Source organism: Oncorhynchus kisutch, linkage group LG5 (genome assembly GCF_002021735.2).
Source record: "Oncorhynchus kisutch isolate 150728-3 linkage group LG5, Okis_V2, whole genome shotgun sequence".
NCBI classification, from domain to species: Eukaryota; Metazoa; Chordata; class Actinopteri; order Salmoniformes; family Salmonidae; genus Oncorhynchus; species Oncorhynchus kisutch.
Genome location: NC_034178.2, coordinates 5,051,154 through 5,070,450, shown reverse-complemented (window position 1 = coordinate 5,070,450; position 19,297 = coordinate 5,051,154). Strand labels below are relative to the sequence as shown.

Genomic DNA, 19,297 nt, shown 5'->3' with positions numbered 1-19,297 from the left:
TTCCCCCCCTCTCTCCTCTCCCTTCTCTCCCCCCTCTCTCCTCTCCTTTCTCTCCCCCTCTCTATTTCCCCCCCTCTCTCCTCTCCCTTCTCTCCCCCTCTCTCCTCTCCTTTCTCTCCCCCTCTCTATTTCCCCCCTCTCTCCTCTCCCTTCTCTCCCCAGCTGTAAATGGAGTATACAAGAAACCAGAGTCCTAGAAGAGAACTAACAGGAGTAGAAGCCAAGCTGTTGGGTCCCAGTCCAGACCAGGCCAGTGCTGAGAACCCTGTTACCCTGGTCTTCATGGGCTATACAGCTCTGGAGGGTGAGACAGCAGGGGAGGTGGGGGAGGCAGGGGGGACAGAGGGTGGAGACGGCTCAGTCAAGGCGGAGTTTGTGATGCTACCAGACGGGGAGGGGAAGGGGGTAGGAGAGGGGGAGACGGAGACACAGGCAGCAGCCAATGGGAGTACGGGTGAGAAGGGGGAGGCAAATGGGGGAGGAGGGGAGGAGGGGGAGAAGGAAAAGAAACCGAGTTGCAAGTGTTGCACAGTCATGTGAGTGTGTGTGTGTGTGTGTGTGTGTCAAAGAAAGATGCTTGTGTGTGTGTGTGTGAGTGTGTCAGAGCAAGAAAGACTCGAGTGCGTACGTGTATGTGTGTCTGATCACACACTTCACAGGACTACAAAACCAAACAGTCCGACTCCTCCTGCCAAGCAGCAAAAACTACAGCCAACACCAACCATATACAGCCAACAGACACTGGAGAATCAATACTACTGTATTACTGTAGTAGTACTACAACAACAACCTACAGCCAGGACAATATACACTAGACTATGTCTTACTCTAGTACTACAATAACAACCTACAGCCAGGACAATATACACTAGACTATGTACTACTCTAGTACTACAATAACAACCTAGAGCCAGGACAATATACACTAGACTATGTACTACTCTAGTACTACAATAACAACCTACAGCCAGGACAATATACACTAGACTATGTACTACTCTAATACTACAATAACAACCTAGAGCCAGGACAATATACACTAGACTATGTACTACTCAAGTACTACAATAACAACCTAGAGCCAGGACAATATACACTAGACTATGTATTACTCTAGTACTACAATAACAACCTACAGCCAGGACAATATACACTAGACTATGTACTACTCTAGTACTACAATAACAACCTACAGCCAGGACAATATACACTAGACTATGTACTACTCTAGTACTACAATAACAACCTACAGCCAGGACAATATACACTAGACTATGTACTACTCTAGCACTACAATAACAACCTAGAGCCAGGACAATAACAACCTAGAGCCAGGACAATATACACTAGACTATGTACTACTCTAGTACTACAATAACAACCTACAGCCAGGACAATATACACTAGACTATGTACTACTCTAGTACTACAATAACAACCTACAGCCAGGACAATACACACTAGACTATGTACTACTCTAGTACTACAATAACAACCTAGAGCCAGGACAATATACACTAGACTATGTACTACTCTAGTACTACAATAACAATGGGGAAATCTGAAATGGAACCCTATTCCCTATAGTACTTTGGGCCAAAACACTCCCACAGTGCACTAGTATAGGAAAAGGTGCTAGCTGCTGTTTCAGATACAGCTAGTACCTCCAGACTGATCAAACAAAACCTCCCTCACTGTGTACTGCTATCGTACTACTATTTACTACAATGTATTTCTTCTGATATGGATTATTCTTTTATTGTGATTGCTATTTTTATATTTTTCTGTCTTGACATTTCTAGTGTATTCTGTGTGTACTTCTGTATGCTCTTCTATGAATAGGATGTTTATTATTGAACTGGATGTGCCGTCCCGTTATTGTTGAAAAGAAAATGTAGCAGGTCTTTGTATTGTAATGTGTCTGCTATCGGAGCCATCTGGAAAATGTCTATCATTGTTTTTTTTAGTCCAGAATATGAAGAAGACGTACATTTTGTATATTTCCCTGTGTATCGAGCATTTATCAGTCAGTTTCATATTATATTGTCTCTGTAATATAGTTTCACAGTGTGAACAGTATTCAAATATGTTGATATCAAGTTTTATACAATGTATTCATTGGTTTGGTTTCTGCCAAATCATAGCCAGCCACACTCTGCATGCAAGCTTGTACCATCACCACAAATCAATAGGTAAACCAATCAATCAATTCATCAATCAGCCACACCATGTCATCTGGTACATCTCAGATAACATTATTATCTCTGTTTTAAACTGTCCATCCCATGTCGTCATCTCTATCTCATCATCTCAAGTCATTTATACTCTACTTACATCTAGTAATCTATTGATCTCCACTAATCTCCTCATTAGACTCACTATGACACTGTGCAACTCATAAACACATTTCACTATTTTATTATTATTTTTAATTAAAAGATGGCTGTTTCACTGTTTGAGTCAAGCCCAGCCATTGTTTTAATGCTGATGCTTATGAATTTTGTTGAGTCAGTGATGTTGAATATTCTGATGTAGCATTAACTCTAACTCTGATTAGTGTTGTTATTGATCGTAATACTCCTCATCAGGTCGGATCAGTATCATTGAAAACTATATCCATCCCTTCGGCATATTGCTTAACATGAATGTAATAATGGGTTCTATTGGGATCGAAGGGAAGGTGAAACCTGTCGTCAACAGAATAAACCTTCCATTCCCAGAGACTCTCTGGTGTCTGTGTGTTCCATTACCCTGTTCTACAGTGTACACTAGGGGAAAGAGAAAGGGTGGGGTCTGGGATGAGAGAGGGAGGAGGGAGAGAAGGGAGACTGGAGAGGATAGGTTGAATGAAGGGAAATAGAGAGGGGAGAGGGAGGTGGAGAGAGAAGGTGAGGTTAGGGGGAGAGAGATTACAGATCTCTCGCTGGAACCAGGGAGTGTGATGGTCTTGGGTTAGCTGGGGGTTGTTTATATATTTTTTTATTTTTTTATTTCACCTTTATTTAACCAGGTAGGCTAGTTGAGAACAAGTTCTCATTTGCAACTGCGACCTGGCCAAGATAAAGCATAGCAGTGTGAACAGACAACACAGAGTTACACATGGAGTGTGGGTCATATCCACACACCATAGATTACCTCTGCTTTTTTATGCATTGGAAATAGTAACAACTGTTTCAAACCATTTTAGAACAACAAAAAAACACCTGGGTTAATTCTGTGAAATACTTTTGATTAATTCATGTGAGGTTGATTTTGTTTTACCAAGCATGGAGTTTGTACCTAAATGACTATTCCATTGTATCCAGTAATCTGCTGCTGAAGTATAATGAACGTTGATATTTTTGACCCAGCAGGTCTTGCTTAGAGTCTCATAGTAAACCAAATCACACAGCTGCTCAGCCCTGTAATAGACAAATTATGCCATCTGTTGGCCAGTGCATGAACTACAACTCTATGGAATTTGTATTTTCTGAACTACATGAACTGATTGTGAAACAGGAAAGAAGCAGCATTCATTGTTTAATTGCAAAGGTTTGCGAGTCAGCCATCCGATACTAGAACATAATAAATCAATGTGTGTCAACAAAACAAGGGTATGGTTTGACAGTTATTTTGGTCAAATTTCGGTCGAGAACTTTAAGAGAACGTTATAACCACCCTTTTACGAACCAATCAAATTGCGATGCTAGGTGTAAGTGCCCGCCCATTTCGGGATTTTCCAAGTACCTGGACCAATCAACGAACGCTTCGGTGTATTCAGCCATTTTGTATGAAAATCAAGGAAATCTGCCGCCGTTCCAGAGACCTGTGGATTATATCGAACGATGGAAGGGTGAGTGAAAAAGATGTAGTTTCATATCGAAAAGAAACGGAAATAGTCTAACCGTAGTTTGACAATTTTTATATACAGTTATGCAATATGTTTAGGAGTAGTTTAACGTTTAGTTTGAAACGAGATGATGTTTGAGACTTTCAACAAGGCTAGCTAGTTAGCATTGTCTGCGCGTGAGCGTGTCCGGAAGAGATGCGAACTAGTTGAAGTTAAGACTTTTAATAAGGGTTGTTTTAAAAAAAACTTATTATATTGCTAATAACAGAAAAAAACGCTAGTTGCAGTTTTTTTCCATGTAGACAAAAGTAACCACCTTTAACGTATTGCCAAATGTAGTTTGAAAAAAACGCCCATCTTGAATCAACGTGTCTTTGTAACGTTAGCTAGTTTCCGCATTCCCATATGTGCGCTCGTGTTTGTGGAAGGCGAATGTTGTGTGTTCGGGATTAGGGTAAATTCTTCCAATTCTATGGCTATTAGCTGCTCAGGGGACATTTCAATTCAACGAAGTTAACTAACGCAACTTTTCTTGAGTCAATGCAGTTTCTAGCTAGCTATGAACTTCCATAAAGTTAGTAACTAAACTTCCTCTATCCTCCATTTCCTTGTCTTTCCCCCCCCCCCCCCCCCCCCCCCCCCTCTCCTTGTCTCAACAGACACAAATTAGATGCTGATCTGTATCCTATGGGACCTGGCTACGTCACAGACATAGAGTAAGTCTCCTGATAAGATTTTTGCATTTTACAATCAATGTAAAATGTTGATTTTGTGATTTACTGATTGGTTGATCTTTTAGGAAAATGCATCCTGCTGTCTTTGGAGTAACTCAAATGAGTAACCCACCTTTTCTCTCTCTCCCCAGTGTCTCAGTGGGTACCAAGGTAGGCATCTTTTCATTCACAATTTAATTCCTTGTTTTTTCTCTCTGTCTTTACCCCTGTCTTCTGTGCTAAAACGTTGGTTAAAGTCTCTCCTCTCTGTCTGTGTCTCTTGAGTGCTGTTAGCATGAGTGTCTTTGTGTCTCTGGCTGGAACAGTAGCTGTATTGTAGCGAGATGGAGCGAGGCTGCTGGGCCACTCCAGACATGAGCACCATTGACTGACTGACACAGAGCGGCTTCATTAACTGTAGTCTGGCCGAGCAAGACCATCTGTCTGACAGACTGCTCCTCTCCAGCCATAACTCTGTTAATACATTTACCCAGGTCGTATTTGTTGGTCTATGTAGCAAAACGTTTTGGAACAGAACATGGAAACAAGTTTGTTATTGAGCATGTTCATGTTTTCTTCCAGTTAGTGCTTAGTGAATACAACCCAGCTAGGCCTGTCTCTGTCTCCATGATGTATGTGGTTATGATCATTGTGAATGTTCCTTTCTCTTCCAGAGGGGATCTGATGAACTCTTCTCCTCCTACATCATGACCCCAGGTGTGTGTGTAGCTGATGGTTAATCATAATGTTCTCTGTTGTTCTCTAGTAGCTAATGGTACTGTGTCTGTTAATCAGAATGTTGTTCTCTAAGAGACACATTACCATTAGCTACTAGAGAACAGCATAGAACATTCTAATTAACAGACACATTAGCTTTATATTTTTTTATTTCACCTTTATTTAACCATGTAGGCTAGTTGAGAACAAGTTCTCATTTGCAACTGCGACCTGGCCAAGATAAAGCATAGCAGTGTGAACAGACAACAGAGTTACACATGGAGTAAACAATTAACAAGTCAATAACACAGTAGAAAAAAAGGGGAGTCTATATACATTGTGTGCAAAAGGCATGAGGAGGTAGGCGAATAATTAAAATTTTGCAGATTAACACTGGGTACACTGGGTAGAGATATTGGTGTGCAAAAGAGCAGAAAGGTAAATAAAAACAGTATGGGGATGAGGTAGGTGAAAATGGGTGTCTATTTACCAATAGACTATGTACAGCTGCAGCGATCGGTTAGCTGCTCAGATAGCAGATGTTTGAAGTTGGTGGGGGAGGTAAAAGTCTCCAACTTCAGCAATTCTTTTTTTTGCAATTCGTTCCAGTCACAGGCAGCAGAGTACTGGAACGAAAGGCGGCCAAATGAGGTGTTGGCTTTAGGGATGATCAGTGAGATACACCTGCTGGAGCGCGTGCTACGGATGGGTGTTGCCATCGTGACCAGTGAACTGATATAAGGCGGAGCTTTACCTAGCATGGACTTGTAGATGACCTGGAGCCAGTGGGTCTGGCGACGAATATGTAGCGAGGGCCAGCCGACTAGAGCATACAAGTCGCAGTGGTGGGTGGTATAAGGTGCTTTAGTGACAAAACGGGTGGCACTGTGATAAACTGCATCCAGTTTGCTGAGTAGAGTGTTGGAAGCAATTTTGTAGATGACATCGCCGAAGTCGAGGATCGGTAGGATAGTCAGTTTTACTAGGGTAAGTTTGGCGGCGTGAGTGAAGGAGGCTTTGTTGCGGAATAGAAAGCCGACTCTTGATTTGATTTTCGATTGGAGATGTTTGATATGAGTCTGGAAGGAGAGTTTACAGTCTAGCCAGACACCTAGGTACTTATAGAGGTCCACATATTCAAGGTCGGAACCATCCAGGGTGGTGATGCTAGTCGGGCATGCGGGTGCAGGCAGCGATCGGTTGAAAAGCATGCATTTGGTTTTACTAGCGTTTAAGAGCAGTTGGAGGCCACGGAAGGAGTGTTGTATGTATACTAGAGAACAGCGCAGATCATTCTGATTAACCTGTCTAGGACCCCGCAACAGCCAGTGAAAGTGTAGGGTACCAAATTCAACAACAAAAATCTTATAATTAAAATTCCTCAAGCATACAAGTATTTTAAACCATTTTAAAGATACAATTCTCGTTAATCCAGCCACAGTGTCTGATTTCAAAAAGGATTTACAGCGAAAGCACCACAAACGATTATGTTAGGTCACCACCAAGCCACAGAAAAACACGGCCATGTTTTCCAGCCAAGGAGAGAAGTCACAAAAAGCAGAAATAGAGATAAAATTAATCACTCACCTTTGATCTTCATCAGATGACACTCATGGGACTTCATGTTACACAATACGTGTATGTTTTGTTTGATAAAGTGCATATTTATATATATATTTTTTAATCTGAGTTTACATTGGCGCGTTACATTCAGTAGTTCTAAAACATGCGGTGATATTGCAGAGAGCCACATAAATTTACAGAAACACTCATAATAAAGATGCGACTATTATACATGGAACTTTAGATAAACTTCTCACCTCTGTGTCAGATTTTTTAAGAAAGCAAACCATGCAATACAGCCTGAGTACAGCCTTTAGACAACAAAGCAGCCAAAAAGATACTGGGTATATTGGGTAGTCAGAAATAGCATTTTAAATATTCACTTACCTTTGATGATCTTCATCAGAATGCACTCCCCGGAATCCCAGTTCCACCATAAATGTTTGATTTGTTTGATAATGTCCAATTAGTTATGTCCAAATATATCTTCTTTTGTTATGGCGTTTGATAAACAAATCCAAAAGTGTGTTCGGGTCGTGTCGGACGAAAAGTTAAAAAAGTTCCATTACAGCCCATAGAAACATGCCAAACTAAGTATGGAATCAATCTTTAGAATGTTTTTAACATACAACTTAATGTTCCAACCGGACAATTCCTTTGTCTGTACAAATGAAGTGGAACGTAGCTAGCTACCTTTCACGTGAGCGCCCAGACCGAGGCTGTGGCACTCTGCCAGACCACTCACTCAAAGAGCCCTGATGAGCCCCTCCTTTAGAATAGAATCCCCAAAACAGGTTCTAAATACTGTTGACATATAGTGGAAGCCGTGGGAAGTGAAACATAACCAATATCACCCTGTATCTTCAATGGGGGCTGAGTTGAAAAACCACAGACCTCCGATTTCCCACTTCCTGGTTGGATTTTTTTCTCAGGTTTTTGCCTGCCATATGAGTTCTGTTATACTCACAGACATCATTCAAACAGTTTTAGAAACTTCAGTGTTTTCTATCCAAATTTACTAATTATATGCATATTCTAGCTTTTACGGCTGAGTAGCAGGCAGCTTAATTTGGGCATGTTTTCATCCAAGCTTCCCAATATTGCCCCCTACCCCAAAGAAGTTAACAGACACATTACCATTAGTTACTAGAGAACAGCACAGAACATTCTGATTAACAGACACATTACCATTAGCTACTAATCAGAATGTTCTGTTGTTCTCTAGTAGTTCATGGTGCTAAGAGTAAGAAGTTAAATTTAAAAGTTGTCTGTTTGTAGCCAACGGTAATGACAGTAAGAAGTTCAAAGGTGAGCTGCGGAGCCCCAGCGCTCCATCGCGTGTCATCCACCTGCGCCAGCTGCCCGGGGACATCCAGGATTCTGAGGTCATCAGCATGGGAATGCCCTTTGGGAAGGTCACCAACCTTCTGATGATGAAGGGAAAGAACCAGGTACGCGAGCACACTACAGATCCTTTACCCTAAAGGTGTTCTCACACACACTACAGATCCTCTACCCTAAAGGTGTTCTCACACACACTACAGATCCTCTACCCTAAAGGTGTTCTCACACACACTACAGATCCTCTACCCTAAAGGTGTTCACACACACACACACTACAGATCCTCCACCCTAAAGGTGTTCTCACACACACTACAGATCCTCTACCCTAAAGGTGTTCTCACACACACTACAGATCCTCTACCCTAAAGGTGTTCACACACACACACTACAGATCCTCTACCCTAAAGGTGTTCTCACACACACTACAGATCCTCTACCCTAAAGGTGTTCTCACACACACTACAGATCCTCTACCACTAAAGGTGTTCACACACACACTACAGATCCTTTACCCTAAAGGTGTTCTCACACACACTACAGATCCTCTACCCTACAGATGTTCACACACACATTACAGATCCTTTACCCTAAAGGGGTTCACACACCCGGCTGATCTTGTGTGTGTGTGTAGGCGTTCCTGGAGATGAACACTGTGGACCAGGCTCAGACCATGGTGAACTACTACGCTACGGTCACCCCCCTCATCAGACAGCAGCCTGTATTCATGCAGTACAGCAACCACAAGGAACTCAAGACTGACAACTCGCCTAACCAAGTAGTAAGAGGACACTTCCACCATTAACCCATACCAATATGAGACTCACTAACTTGTATGTCTGTAGCACATTTGTCAAATCAGTTTCTTTGTCATATGCAGAGGTTACAGCATAGTGCCCACAGTACAATGTAATAACAGTGTATGTTTGTGTGTCCCCTCCCTAGAGAGTCCAGGCAGCACTGCAGGCAGTGAATGCTGTCCAGGGTGGCACCATGTTGGGCTCTACCATGTCCGGTATGGGGGGTGTAATGGGTGCTACCATGTCAGTTGGAGGGGGAGAGATGGGAGCCAGAGGCATGGCCACCCAGAGCCCTGTCCTTAGAGTCATAGTGGAAAACCTCTTCTACCCCGTCACACTGGAAGTCCTGCACCAGGTACGCACACTCCAGTGTTTCTTAGTCATGAGTGTGTTCAAATGGTGTTCTTTTGCTTGTTGTCAAAATGCCTGCAGAAGGGATGTAACCTGTGTGTGTTCTCCCCTGTAGATCTTCTCCAAGTATGGGTCTGTTCTGAAGATCATCACCTTCACTAAGAACAACCAGTTCCAGGCTCTGGTCCAATACGCTGACCCCATGACGGCACAGCACACCAAAATGGTACGTACACCCCCCCCCCCCCCCCTCGAATAAACCTCTATCTCTCTCTCTCTGCCATCTCCAGATGGTCAGAACATCAATAATAGATGCTGTAAATGGACTTGCCTGAACTTCCACACCCCTAATCCCTCTGTGTCTCTGCAGTCTCTAGACGGTCAGAACATCTATAACGGTTGCTGTACTCTGAGGGTGAGTTTCTCCAAGCTGACCAGCCTCAACGTGAAGTTTAACAACGATAAGAGCCGTGACTACACCAGACCTGACCTTTCTACTGGAGAGCAACACAACCCTCAGCCTGGAATGGACCAGCACGCGATGGCTGCTGCCGCCTTCGGTAACACACTCACGTTTTTTGTACCAGGAGCTAGCACGTAGCTACCAGGGTGCTCTTCTGGAGACTGTCAAACTGACACTGAAATTAGATTCATGTCTTTTTCCCTTCCCTCTCCCACCTATCTCTTTCCAGGGTCTCCAGGTCTGATCTCAGCGTCTCCATATGGACACGGTTTCCCCCAGGCCTTCACTCTACAGCAGGCAGCAGGTACATCCTCACATTAACCTCTCTGGGATATGTGGGACGGTAGCCTCCCACTTTGCTAAAAGCCAGAGAAAATGCAGAGCGCCAAATTCAAATAAATTCTAATAAAAATCGAACTTTTATGAAACGTAAGATACCAAATTAAATTAAAGCTACACGTGTTGTGAATCCATCCAACATGTCAGATTTCAAAAATGCTTTTCGGAGAGGATTGCACCATAGTAAACAAAAGAGAGAACATTTCAACCCTGCAGGCTCGACACAAAACGCAGAAATAAAAATGTAAATCATGCCCTACCTTTGACGAGCTTCTTCTGTTGGCACTCCAATATTTCCCATTTGCCTAAATGGTCCTTTTGTTCGATTTAATTCCATTCATATATATCCAAAATGTCCATTTATTTGGCGCGTTTGATCCAGAACAACACCGGTTCCGTCCTGCACAACGTAACTACTAAATATCTCAAAAGTTGCCTGTAAACTTTGCCAAAACATTTCAAACTACTTGTATTACACAACTTTAAGTATTTTTTAAAGTAAATCGATAAAGTTGAAGACTGGATGATCTGTGTTCAATACAGGCATTTCTTATCTTCTGGGAATGAGAAGCAGGCATTTGAAATTGGGCACGCTTTTCATCCAAAATTCTAGTCAGCTGGTTCACTCTACCTGTAGCCTACTACAACCCTGTTCTTACTCCATTTATTACATAGCTTTTGCTACATTGTCAAATCATCGGCCGGTCTACTCCAGTTGCACAGGTTGGCCCCGGTGCTTGAGATAATGTGTGTGTTTCTTTGTGTTTGCCTAGGTTTGTCTATGCCTGGTGCCTTGGCGTCATTCGGTATGGGTCCAGGGGGCATGGCCGCTAGTCGTCTCGGTCTGCAAGCCCTCGGCGGTGGAGGAGGACAAGCTGGCGTGCTATTGGTCAGCAACCTCAACCCAGAGGTCAGGACTGTTACTACCCACACACTCTTTCTCTCACCCACAAGCAGACCAGTATATATCCTTTCTCTATCGTACAAGCACACCAGAGTAAACTTTTCCTCTAAGCCCTTTAAATGGGTGTATCTCCACAGTTTAGAACTAACAGTCTTCTGTTATCTTCCATTTCATGGCTTCCTTTTTGTCTATTCTTAAGTTGCTAGAGATGTTATTGTACTGTATTATCTGACCTGTACTGTTGCATTGTTAATCCCTCTTTTCTCCTCCTAATGTTGCCATAGTGACAGTTTTAATTTAGACACTATTCTGTGTTTACTGACCTTGTTTTTTTCTTCTTTACCTCCTTTTCTTTCTTTTATTCTCTCCTTCCCCATCTCATCCTGCTCTTTGCCCTTTATAAAAACTCACTCCTATGCCATCTTTTTCTTCTCATCATTCTCCCTCTATCTCTCTCCCTCTATCTCTCCCTCCTCCATGTGATCCTCCCGTGGACCTCTTGGCTGCTGACTGCTGGACTCCATCCCTGACTCCACTCTCCTCCTCCACTTTACCCCTGTCCCCTCCCTCTTTCTCTCTCCCCCTCCCTGGTTCCTCTACCTCCCCCTGCTGTTTATAAAGAGCGTTACACCAAACTGCCTCTTTATTCTCTTTGGTATGTTATCAGCCTTTCGTTTCCGTTTATGACTTTAGATTTTACATTTACCTACTGTTACCAATAATATTATATCATCACTGTACCTACCTCATTCAGTCTTCATTTACCCTTATATTGACCTAAATATATACTTTTTATTATTTTATCATTCTAATCTGTTTCACTTAATATATTTATTTAATCACCAACTGGTACTGAATCTAACTGTTACCTGAGCTGGTTTTCATGTTGTGGTCTGTCTCTGAATCAGAAATCCAAGCTCTCCTTTACATGAATCAGTCGTTTCATTTCAATGGCCAGAAACTAGTGTGGTGTATAGAACCTGTTGTCTGGGCATTGCAGTAGTCTAGTCTGTCTGCTGTCGATCAAGACAATCACATTACAACACTGACATTACAACTAAGTCTCTTTCTTCATGAAAAATGCATCTGGTTTGGAGTGTGCTGTGTTTTAACCTGTGTGTGTTCTCCAGGTGTGTATGGCGACGTGATGAGAGTGAAGATTCTGTTCAATAAGAAGGACAACGCTCTGGTCCAGATGGCTGATGGCACACAGGCTCAGCTAGGTACTGTGTGTATGTGACTGTGCGTCTGTGTGTTGTGTGCATTGCAGTAGTTGGTGTGTGTGCTCTGGTGTTTGACGGGCTTGTCTTCTCCTCAGCAATGAGCCACCTGAACGGGGTGCGTCTCCATGGTCGGTCTCTACGTGTCTCCATGTCTAAACACACCACCGTACAGCTGCCCAGAGAAGGTATGTACACACACTACCATGTCTAAACACACAGCTGCCCAGAGACGGTATGTACACACACTACCATGTCTAAACACACAGCTGCCCAGGGAAGGTATGTACACACACTACCATGTCTAAACACACAGCTGCCCAGGGAAGGTATGTACACACACTACCATGTCTAAACACACAGCTGCCCAGGGAAGGTATGTACACACACTACCATGTCTAAACACACAGCTGCCCAGGGAAGGTATGTACACACACTACCATGTCTAAACACACAGCTGCCCAGGGAAGGTATGTACACACACTACCATGTCTAAACACACAGCTGCCCAGGGAAGGTATGGGCCGTCTAACATCCCCTACTGTTGTGTCATGACATGTTCTGCTCTATCCTATTCAAGGCCATGAGGACCAGGGGTTGACTAAGGACTATGCCACCTCTCCTCTCCACCGTTTTAAGAAGCCTGGCTCCAAAAACTACAACAACATCTACCCTCCCTCTGGCACACTGCACCTCTCCAACATACCGTACGTACACACACACACAACATCCCCTTTATCTTTGAGTGTCCTATTGCTTTCTCCTAATGCTTTCTTTCTCTCTAGTCCTGCAGTAGGGGAGGAGGATCTGAAGGCACTGTTCAGCAGTTCAGGTGCTTCAGTCACGGCCTTCAAGTTCTTCCAGTAAGTCTCAACACCCAACTACACTTTTATGACATCACTACCTAATCATCAAATCAAACTTTATTTGTCACATGCGCCGAATACAACATGTGTAGACTTTACCGTGAAATGCTTACTTACAAGCCCTTAACCCAACAGTGCAGTTCAAGAAGAGTTAAGAAAATATTTACCAAGTAGACTAAAACACAATAACAAGGTTATATACAGGGGGCACCAGTACCGAGTCAGTGTGCGGGGGTTAGTTGAGGTAATTGATGTGCTTGTCTTTATGACATCTTTACCTAATGATGTAATAGTCTTTGGCATCACTACCCGACAATGTAAAGGTCTTTACGATGTCACTACCCAATGGTGGAATGGTCTTTATGGCATCACTACCTGACGATGTTCTAGTCTTTATGGCATCACTACCTGACGATGTTCTAGTCTTTATGGCAGCACTACCTGATGTAATGGGGAATCCTTTTTCCTGGTGTGTATAGGAAGGACCGTAAGATGGCTCTGATCCAGATGAGCTCAGTGGAGGAAGCTGTTGAGAGTCTCATCGAGTTCCACAACCATGACCTGGGAGATAACCACCACCTCAGGGTGTCTTTCTCCAAATCTACCATCTAACACAATCACTCACACACAGCTGTAACTACAGAGTATAGACCAAACCTGTTCATCAGAATGCCTTCCACGTCGTTTGTATGTCAAGTCTTGTTCTACACGAGACACTTAATCATTCCTTTATACTTGTTTAAGTTTTATCATTATTTTTACACAATTATTTACATTTGCTATGGATATAATCGGTTCATATTTTATTTTAGTAGTTCGACTTCTATGGAAGGAAACTCACAGAACTCTCCAAGATGCACATCTAGTATTTCTGTTTCTACACTCTGCAGAATGCACATCTAGTCTTTCTGTTTCTAGATTAATGTTGTTTATTCATTTGATATACTTTAAAAAAAATATTCCATTGATTAATGTTTTCTGTTTCTACTGTCTGTCCTTGGGATCTTCACCACTAGTCATATTGCTCTAACAAAATGCCTTTCCGCAACAGTCTAGTGCCTTAACCAGACCAGCCGGCTAGCCTTTCCATGCTATTACATTGATTTTATACGATTGGATATATATATATATGTCTTTGAACATCAATATTTTGATTTGAAATATATGGCTGTCGTCTTCCCTTTTTGATTTCTAGATGTACACTATGCATTCCATTGTATTTTTGTAACATTGGTAGTTCTATACTCTTATCATTTTCTATACCGTGTACTGTTTGATATCTACAGGTCACTGTGCCTCAAGTCTTAATTCTTGCTTCAGAGGTGCCACTTAAAATCATGCAGCATTTAGTCTTTAGTGCCTACTTCACCCCTAATATTTTGCAGATACACACATGCAATTCTCCAATTTTATTTCACACAGGCTTAGGTATTTAGTGCCTACAACACAAACGTATTTATTACCTTTGTTCTGGCACCGACTGTCTATATATGGCTTTTGCTATAGATTCTTCTGTAGCATAAATTGTTTCATGTAGCTATTGATGGTTGATGTTATTGAGGACCAAAGTACCTACCACCCCTGCTACTTCAACGATCCATGTCAGTTTAAAAGACAACGTTCTAAACTCTCTTTTCTCCCATTGGTTTGATTCTATGGTCCAAATCGCCTTTAGGGATTTGATTTTGTTTTCATTTTATACCTAATCAGTCGGCCACTAGATTTAAAAATCATAATTTTGAGTGAGTTATACCTTGAATTTGTGATATTTGGTTTCTTGGCCCATTTCTGATTCATTACAGTTAAATTCCTTTAAGCAAGTACTTTAAGCATGAATATATACTGTATGTTGATCTAGTTGGTGATATCACAGTGGATAGCTGTGAGGTAGTTCTGTGTTCCTCTCCTGGTAACGGTTGTCGCTTTTATTTTCCATTGTGGGTTTTATTGGGGTCAGGGGTCAACAGGATGTGATGTCATGAAGCAGGGGGAGGGTTTTTGTCTGTCTATATTTAGTGTTTTTGTACCACAGTGATTTGGATTGTACCACAGATTCCATTTCATTCCAACATGTATATTTTGATATATAGTTAACAAACGTTGATTCCAACATGTATATTTTGATATAAAGGTAATGCCAGCTTTCTCTGGAGGGCTGTAAAGATGAGTTTTGTATCACAAAAAATTAAACTTAATGGAACACAGCCTTGTGTTTTTGATGTTTGCTGATTTCCAAATGGCCCCCTAGTCTCAAGGCACTACCCCCGGCCCCTACTCCCTATAGGCACACTTGTAGATCTGAAAAGATTTGAGAGGTTTAAGCAAGCTTCTTTGCCTTCTGATAGGCTTGGGAATTACCCTCTCACTGGTCAATCCCTGTATGGCCACTTGGTGGAGCTAGAGCCATGTATACAGTATACATCACTATCCAGGAAGATAATATGGCACTAGGTGGAGCCATCTATTACTGACTTTGTCCCCACTGATACAGAGGTGACTTTACCTTGTGATTATTTCTCTGACTGTCCCCACTGCTACGAAGATGACAACCTGGTGATCATCTCCCTGACTCTGTCCCCACTGCTACAGAGGTGACTTTTTTGCCAATTAGATAGGATTAAATGCATAGAAATAGAACAGTAGTTCAGGTCAATGATTTGCCTGTTCTATTCATTTTATTTCTATGCATTTAATCTAATCCGATTACAGAAATCCAGATAGTTAACTTTAGAAAAACTGGGCCCTGGTGATTATCTCTGTGACATTACCTTTGTGACATTTTCTTGTACGTTTACTCCTAGGACATTGCTTTGGTGCCTTCTGTTCAGACCTCATGTCCCCCTTATAACCGTAGGGGTCTGGTGGTGGTGATGAAATAGCAGTAATTTCCCACCCACACACTGTTGGATTTTCTTCCATATACAGTACCAGTCAAAAGTTTGGACACACCTACTCATTCAAGGGTTTTTATTTTTATTATCTACATTGTAGAATAGTAGTGAAGACATCACAACTATTAAATAACACATGGAGTCATGTAGTAACCAAAAAAGTGTTAAACAAATCAAAATATATTTTATATTTGAGATTCTTCAAAGTAGCCACCCTTTGCATTCCCTCAACCAGCTTCACCTGGAATGTTTTTCCAACAGTCTTGTCAGTTCCCACTTCTGCTGAGCACTTGTTGGCTGCTTTTCCGTCACTCTGTGCTACAAACTCATCCCAATTGGGTTGAGTTTTTATTTTTTTTACCTTTATTTAACTAGGCAAGTCAGTTAAGAACAAATTCTTATTTTCAATGACGGCCTAGGAACAGTGGGTTAACTGCCTGTTCAGGGGCAAAACGACAGATTTGTACCTTGTCAGCACGGGGGTTTGAACTTGCAACCTTCCGGTTACTAGTCCAACACTAACCACTAGGCTACCCTGTGGAGGCCAGGTCATCTTATGCAGCACTCCATCACTCTCCTTCTTGGTCAAATAGCCCTTACACAGCTTGGAGGTGTGTTTGGTCATTGTCCTATTGAAAAACAAATGATAGTCCCACTAAGCGCAAACCAGATGGGATGGCATATCGCTGAAGAATGCAATGGTAGCCATGCTGGTTAAGTGTGCCTTGAATTCTAAATAAATCACTGACAGTGTCACCAGCAATGCACCATCACACCTCCTCCTCCATGCTTCACGGTGGGAACCACACATGCAGAGATAATCTGTTCACCTACTCTGCGTCTGACAAAGACACAGCGGTTGGAACCAAAACTCTCACGTTTGGACTCATCGGACCAAAAGGACAGATGTCCATTGCTCGTGTTTCTTGGCCAAAACAAGTCTCTTATTCTTATTGGTGTCCTTTAGTAGGGGTTTCTTTGAAATTTGACCATGAAGGCCTGATTCACAGTCTCCTCTGAACAGTTGATGTTGAGATGTGTGTTACTTGAACTCTGAAGCATTTATTTGGGCTGCAATTTCTGAGGCTTGTAACTTTAATGAACTTATCCTCTGCAGCAGAGTTAACTCTGGGTTTTCCTTTCCTATGGTGGTCCTCATGAGAGCCAGTTTCTTCATAGCGCTTGATAGCTTTTGCGACTGCGCTTGAAGAAACTTTTAAAGTTCTTGACATTTGACTGACCTTCATGTCTTAAAATAATGATGGACTGTTGTTTCTTTTTGCTTATTTGAGCTGTTCTTGCCATAAAATGTACTTGGTCATTTACCAAATAGGGCTATCTTCTGTATGCCCCCCGACACAAGTGATTGCCCCAAATGCATTAAGAAGGAAAGAAATTCCACAAATTAACTTTTAACAAGGCATACCTCATGAAGCTGGTTGAGAGAATGCCAAGAGTGTGCAAAGCTGTCAATCAAAGCAAAGGGTGGCTACTTTGAAGAATCTCAAATGTAAAATATATTTTGATTTGTTTAACACTTTTTTGCTTACTACATGATTCCATATGTGTTATTTCATAGTTTGTCTCCACTATTATTCTACAATGTAGAAAATAGTACAAATAAAGAAAAACCCTGTAAAGAGTAGGTGCGTCCTAACTTTTGTCTGGTACTATATATATATATATTATAACTGCCCTTGTAAAAAACAAATATCTGTCATTATCCTGCATATGAAGCGGGCCAGTAACCGGAGGGTTGCCAATTCAGATCCCAGGGCTCATGGGGATTATCTGCCGGGAGTGAACAGACAGCCGGAGGGCTGCTGGCAGTGGCCTCTATCTCATGTCCTACATACTGCCTTTGCGCCCTTGAGCAAGGCACTTAAGCTCACACAGCTCCAGGTTTGCTCAACCCTGTTCTGCTCGTGTGTAAGGTTGGGTAGAGCATCTACAAGCTACTTCCTCCTGCATGTGTGTTTAAACATGCACGCTGCAGACCGGCAGAGAGATGGAGAGGAGCGAGACAGGAGACTAGGAGGGAGGGGTAGAGGAGGGACGAGAGGTGTGTGTTTAAACATGCGTGCTCCAGACAGCCACCTTATGAATAATTCAGTCAGACAACATGCAGCTGGGTCTGGGTTGTTTGGGTTAGAATGGTTAGTTTATTATTAATTTATTTAGGTTATGATGGTTAGAATGGTTAGTTTATTAATTTATTTAGGTTATGATGGTTAGAATGGTTAGTTTATTTAAAAAAATGTGGGTTATGATGGTTAGAATGGTTAGTTTATAAAAACATTTTTAGGTTATGATGGTTAGTTTATTGAAATCACATTTTTATTGGTCACATACACATTTAGCAGATGTCATTTATTTAGGTTATGATGGATAGTTTATTATTAATTTATGATGGTTAGAATGGTTAGTTTATTATTAATTTATTTTGGTTATGATGGTTAGAATGGTTAGTTTATTATTAATTTATTTTGGTTATGATGGTTAGAATGGTTAGTTTATTATTAATTTATTTTGGTTATGATGGTTAGAATGGTTAGTTTATTATTAATTTATTTAGGTTATGATGGTTAGAATGGTTAGTTTATTATTAATTTATTTTGGTTATGATGGTTAGAATGGTTAGTTTATTATTAATTTATTTAGGTTATGATGGTTAGAATGGTTAGTTTATTATTAATTTATTTTGGTTATGATGGTTAGAATGGTTAGTTTATTATTAATTTATTTAGGTTATGATGGTTAGAATGGTTAGTTTATTATTAATTTATTTAGGTTATGATGGTTAGAATGGTTAGTTTATTATTAATTTATTTAGGTTATGATGGTTAGAATGGTTAGTTTATTATTAATTTATTTTGGTTATGATGGTTAGAATGGTTAGTTTATTATTAATTTATTTAGGTTATGATGGTTAGAATGGTTAGTTTATTATTAATTTATTTTGGTTATGATGGTTAGAATGGTTAGTTTATTATTAATTTATTTAGGTTATGATGGTTAGAATGGTTAGTTTATTATTAATTTATTTAGGTTATGATGGTTAGAATGGTTAGTTTATTATTAATTTATTTTGGTTATGATGGTTAGAATGGTTAGTTTATTATTAATTTATTTAGGTTATGATGGTTAGAATGGTTAGTTTATTATTAATTTATTTAGGTTATGATGGTTAGAATGGTTAGTTTATTATTAATTTATTTTGGTTATGATGGTTAGAATGGATAGTTTATTATTAATTTATTTAGGTTATGATGGTTAGAATGGTTAGTTTATTATTAATTT

At 41.0% G+C, this 19,297-nt stretch overlaps 1 protein-coding gene and 1 pseudogene across 3 annotated transcripts in view; both read left to right on the top strand.

Annotated features, from left to right (window-relative positions):
- LOC116374072 (paralemmin-1-like) overlaps positions 1-2,723 on the top strand; it is an 11,660-nt pseudogene extending 8,937 nt beyond the window's left edge. Inside the window, exon 4 of the transcript XR_004209899.1 lies at positions 190-2,723. The product of XR_004209899.1 is annotated as a paralemmin-1-like (transcript). The remainder of the gene's footprint in view (positions 1-189) is intronic.
- Positions 2,724-3,729: 1,006 nt separating this feature from the next.
- LOC109890368 (polypyrimidine tract-binding protein 1-like) lies at positions 3,730-15,072 on the top strand. 2 transcript variants are annotated; one of them, XM_031824210.1, is made up of 17 exons: positions 3,730-3,832; positions 4,489-4,545; positions 4,695-4,713; positions 5,217-5,259; positions 8,101-8,273; positions 8,798-8,944; positions 9,109-9,318; positions 9,430-9,540; positions 9,685-9,874; positions 10,007-10,081; positions 10,890-11,026; positions 11,642-11,675; positions 12,151-12,243; positions 12,339-12,428; positions 12,821-12,947; positions 13,026-13,103; positions 13,586-15,072. In XM_031824210.1, exons 1-17 carry the CDS (start codon positions 3,825-3,827, stop codon positions 13,716-13,718), a joined length of 1,725 nt encoding a protein of 574 aa, XP_031680070.1. In that variant the 5' UTR covers positions 3,730-3,824; the 3' UTR covers positions 13,719-15,072. The 2 variants fall into 2 exon arrangements, with proteins under 2 accessions (XP_031680070.1, XP_031680071.1); XM_031824211.1 differs by lacking the exon at positions 3,730-3,832 and adding an exon at positions 4,174-4,283.
- Positions 15,073-19,297: the final 4,225 nt, after the last annotated feature.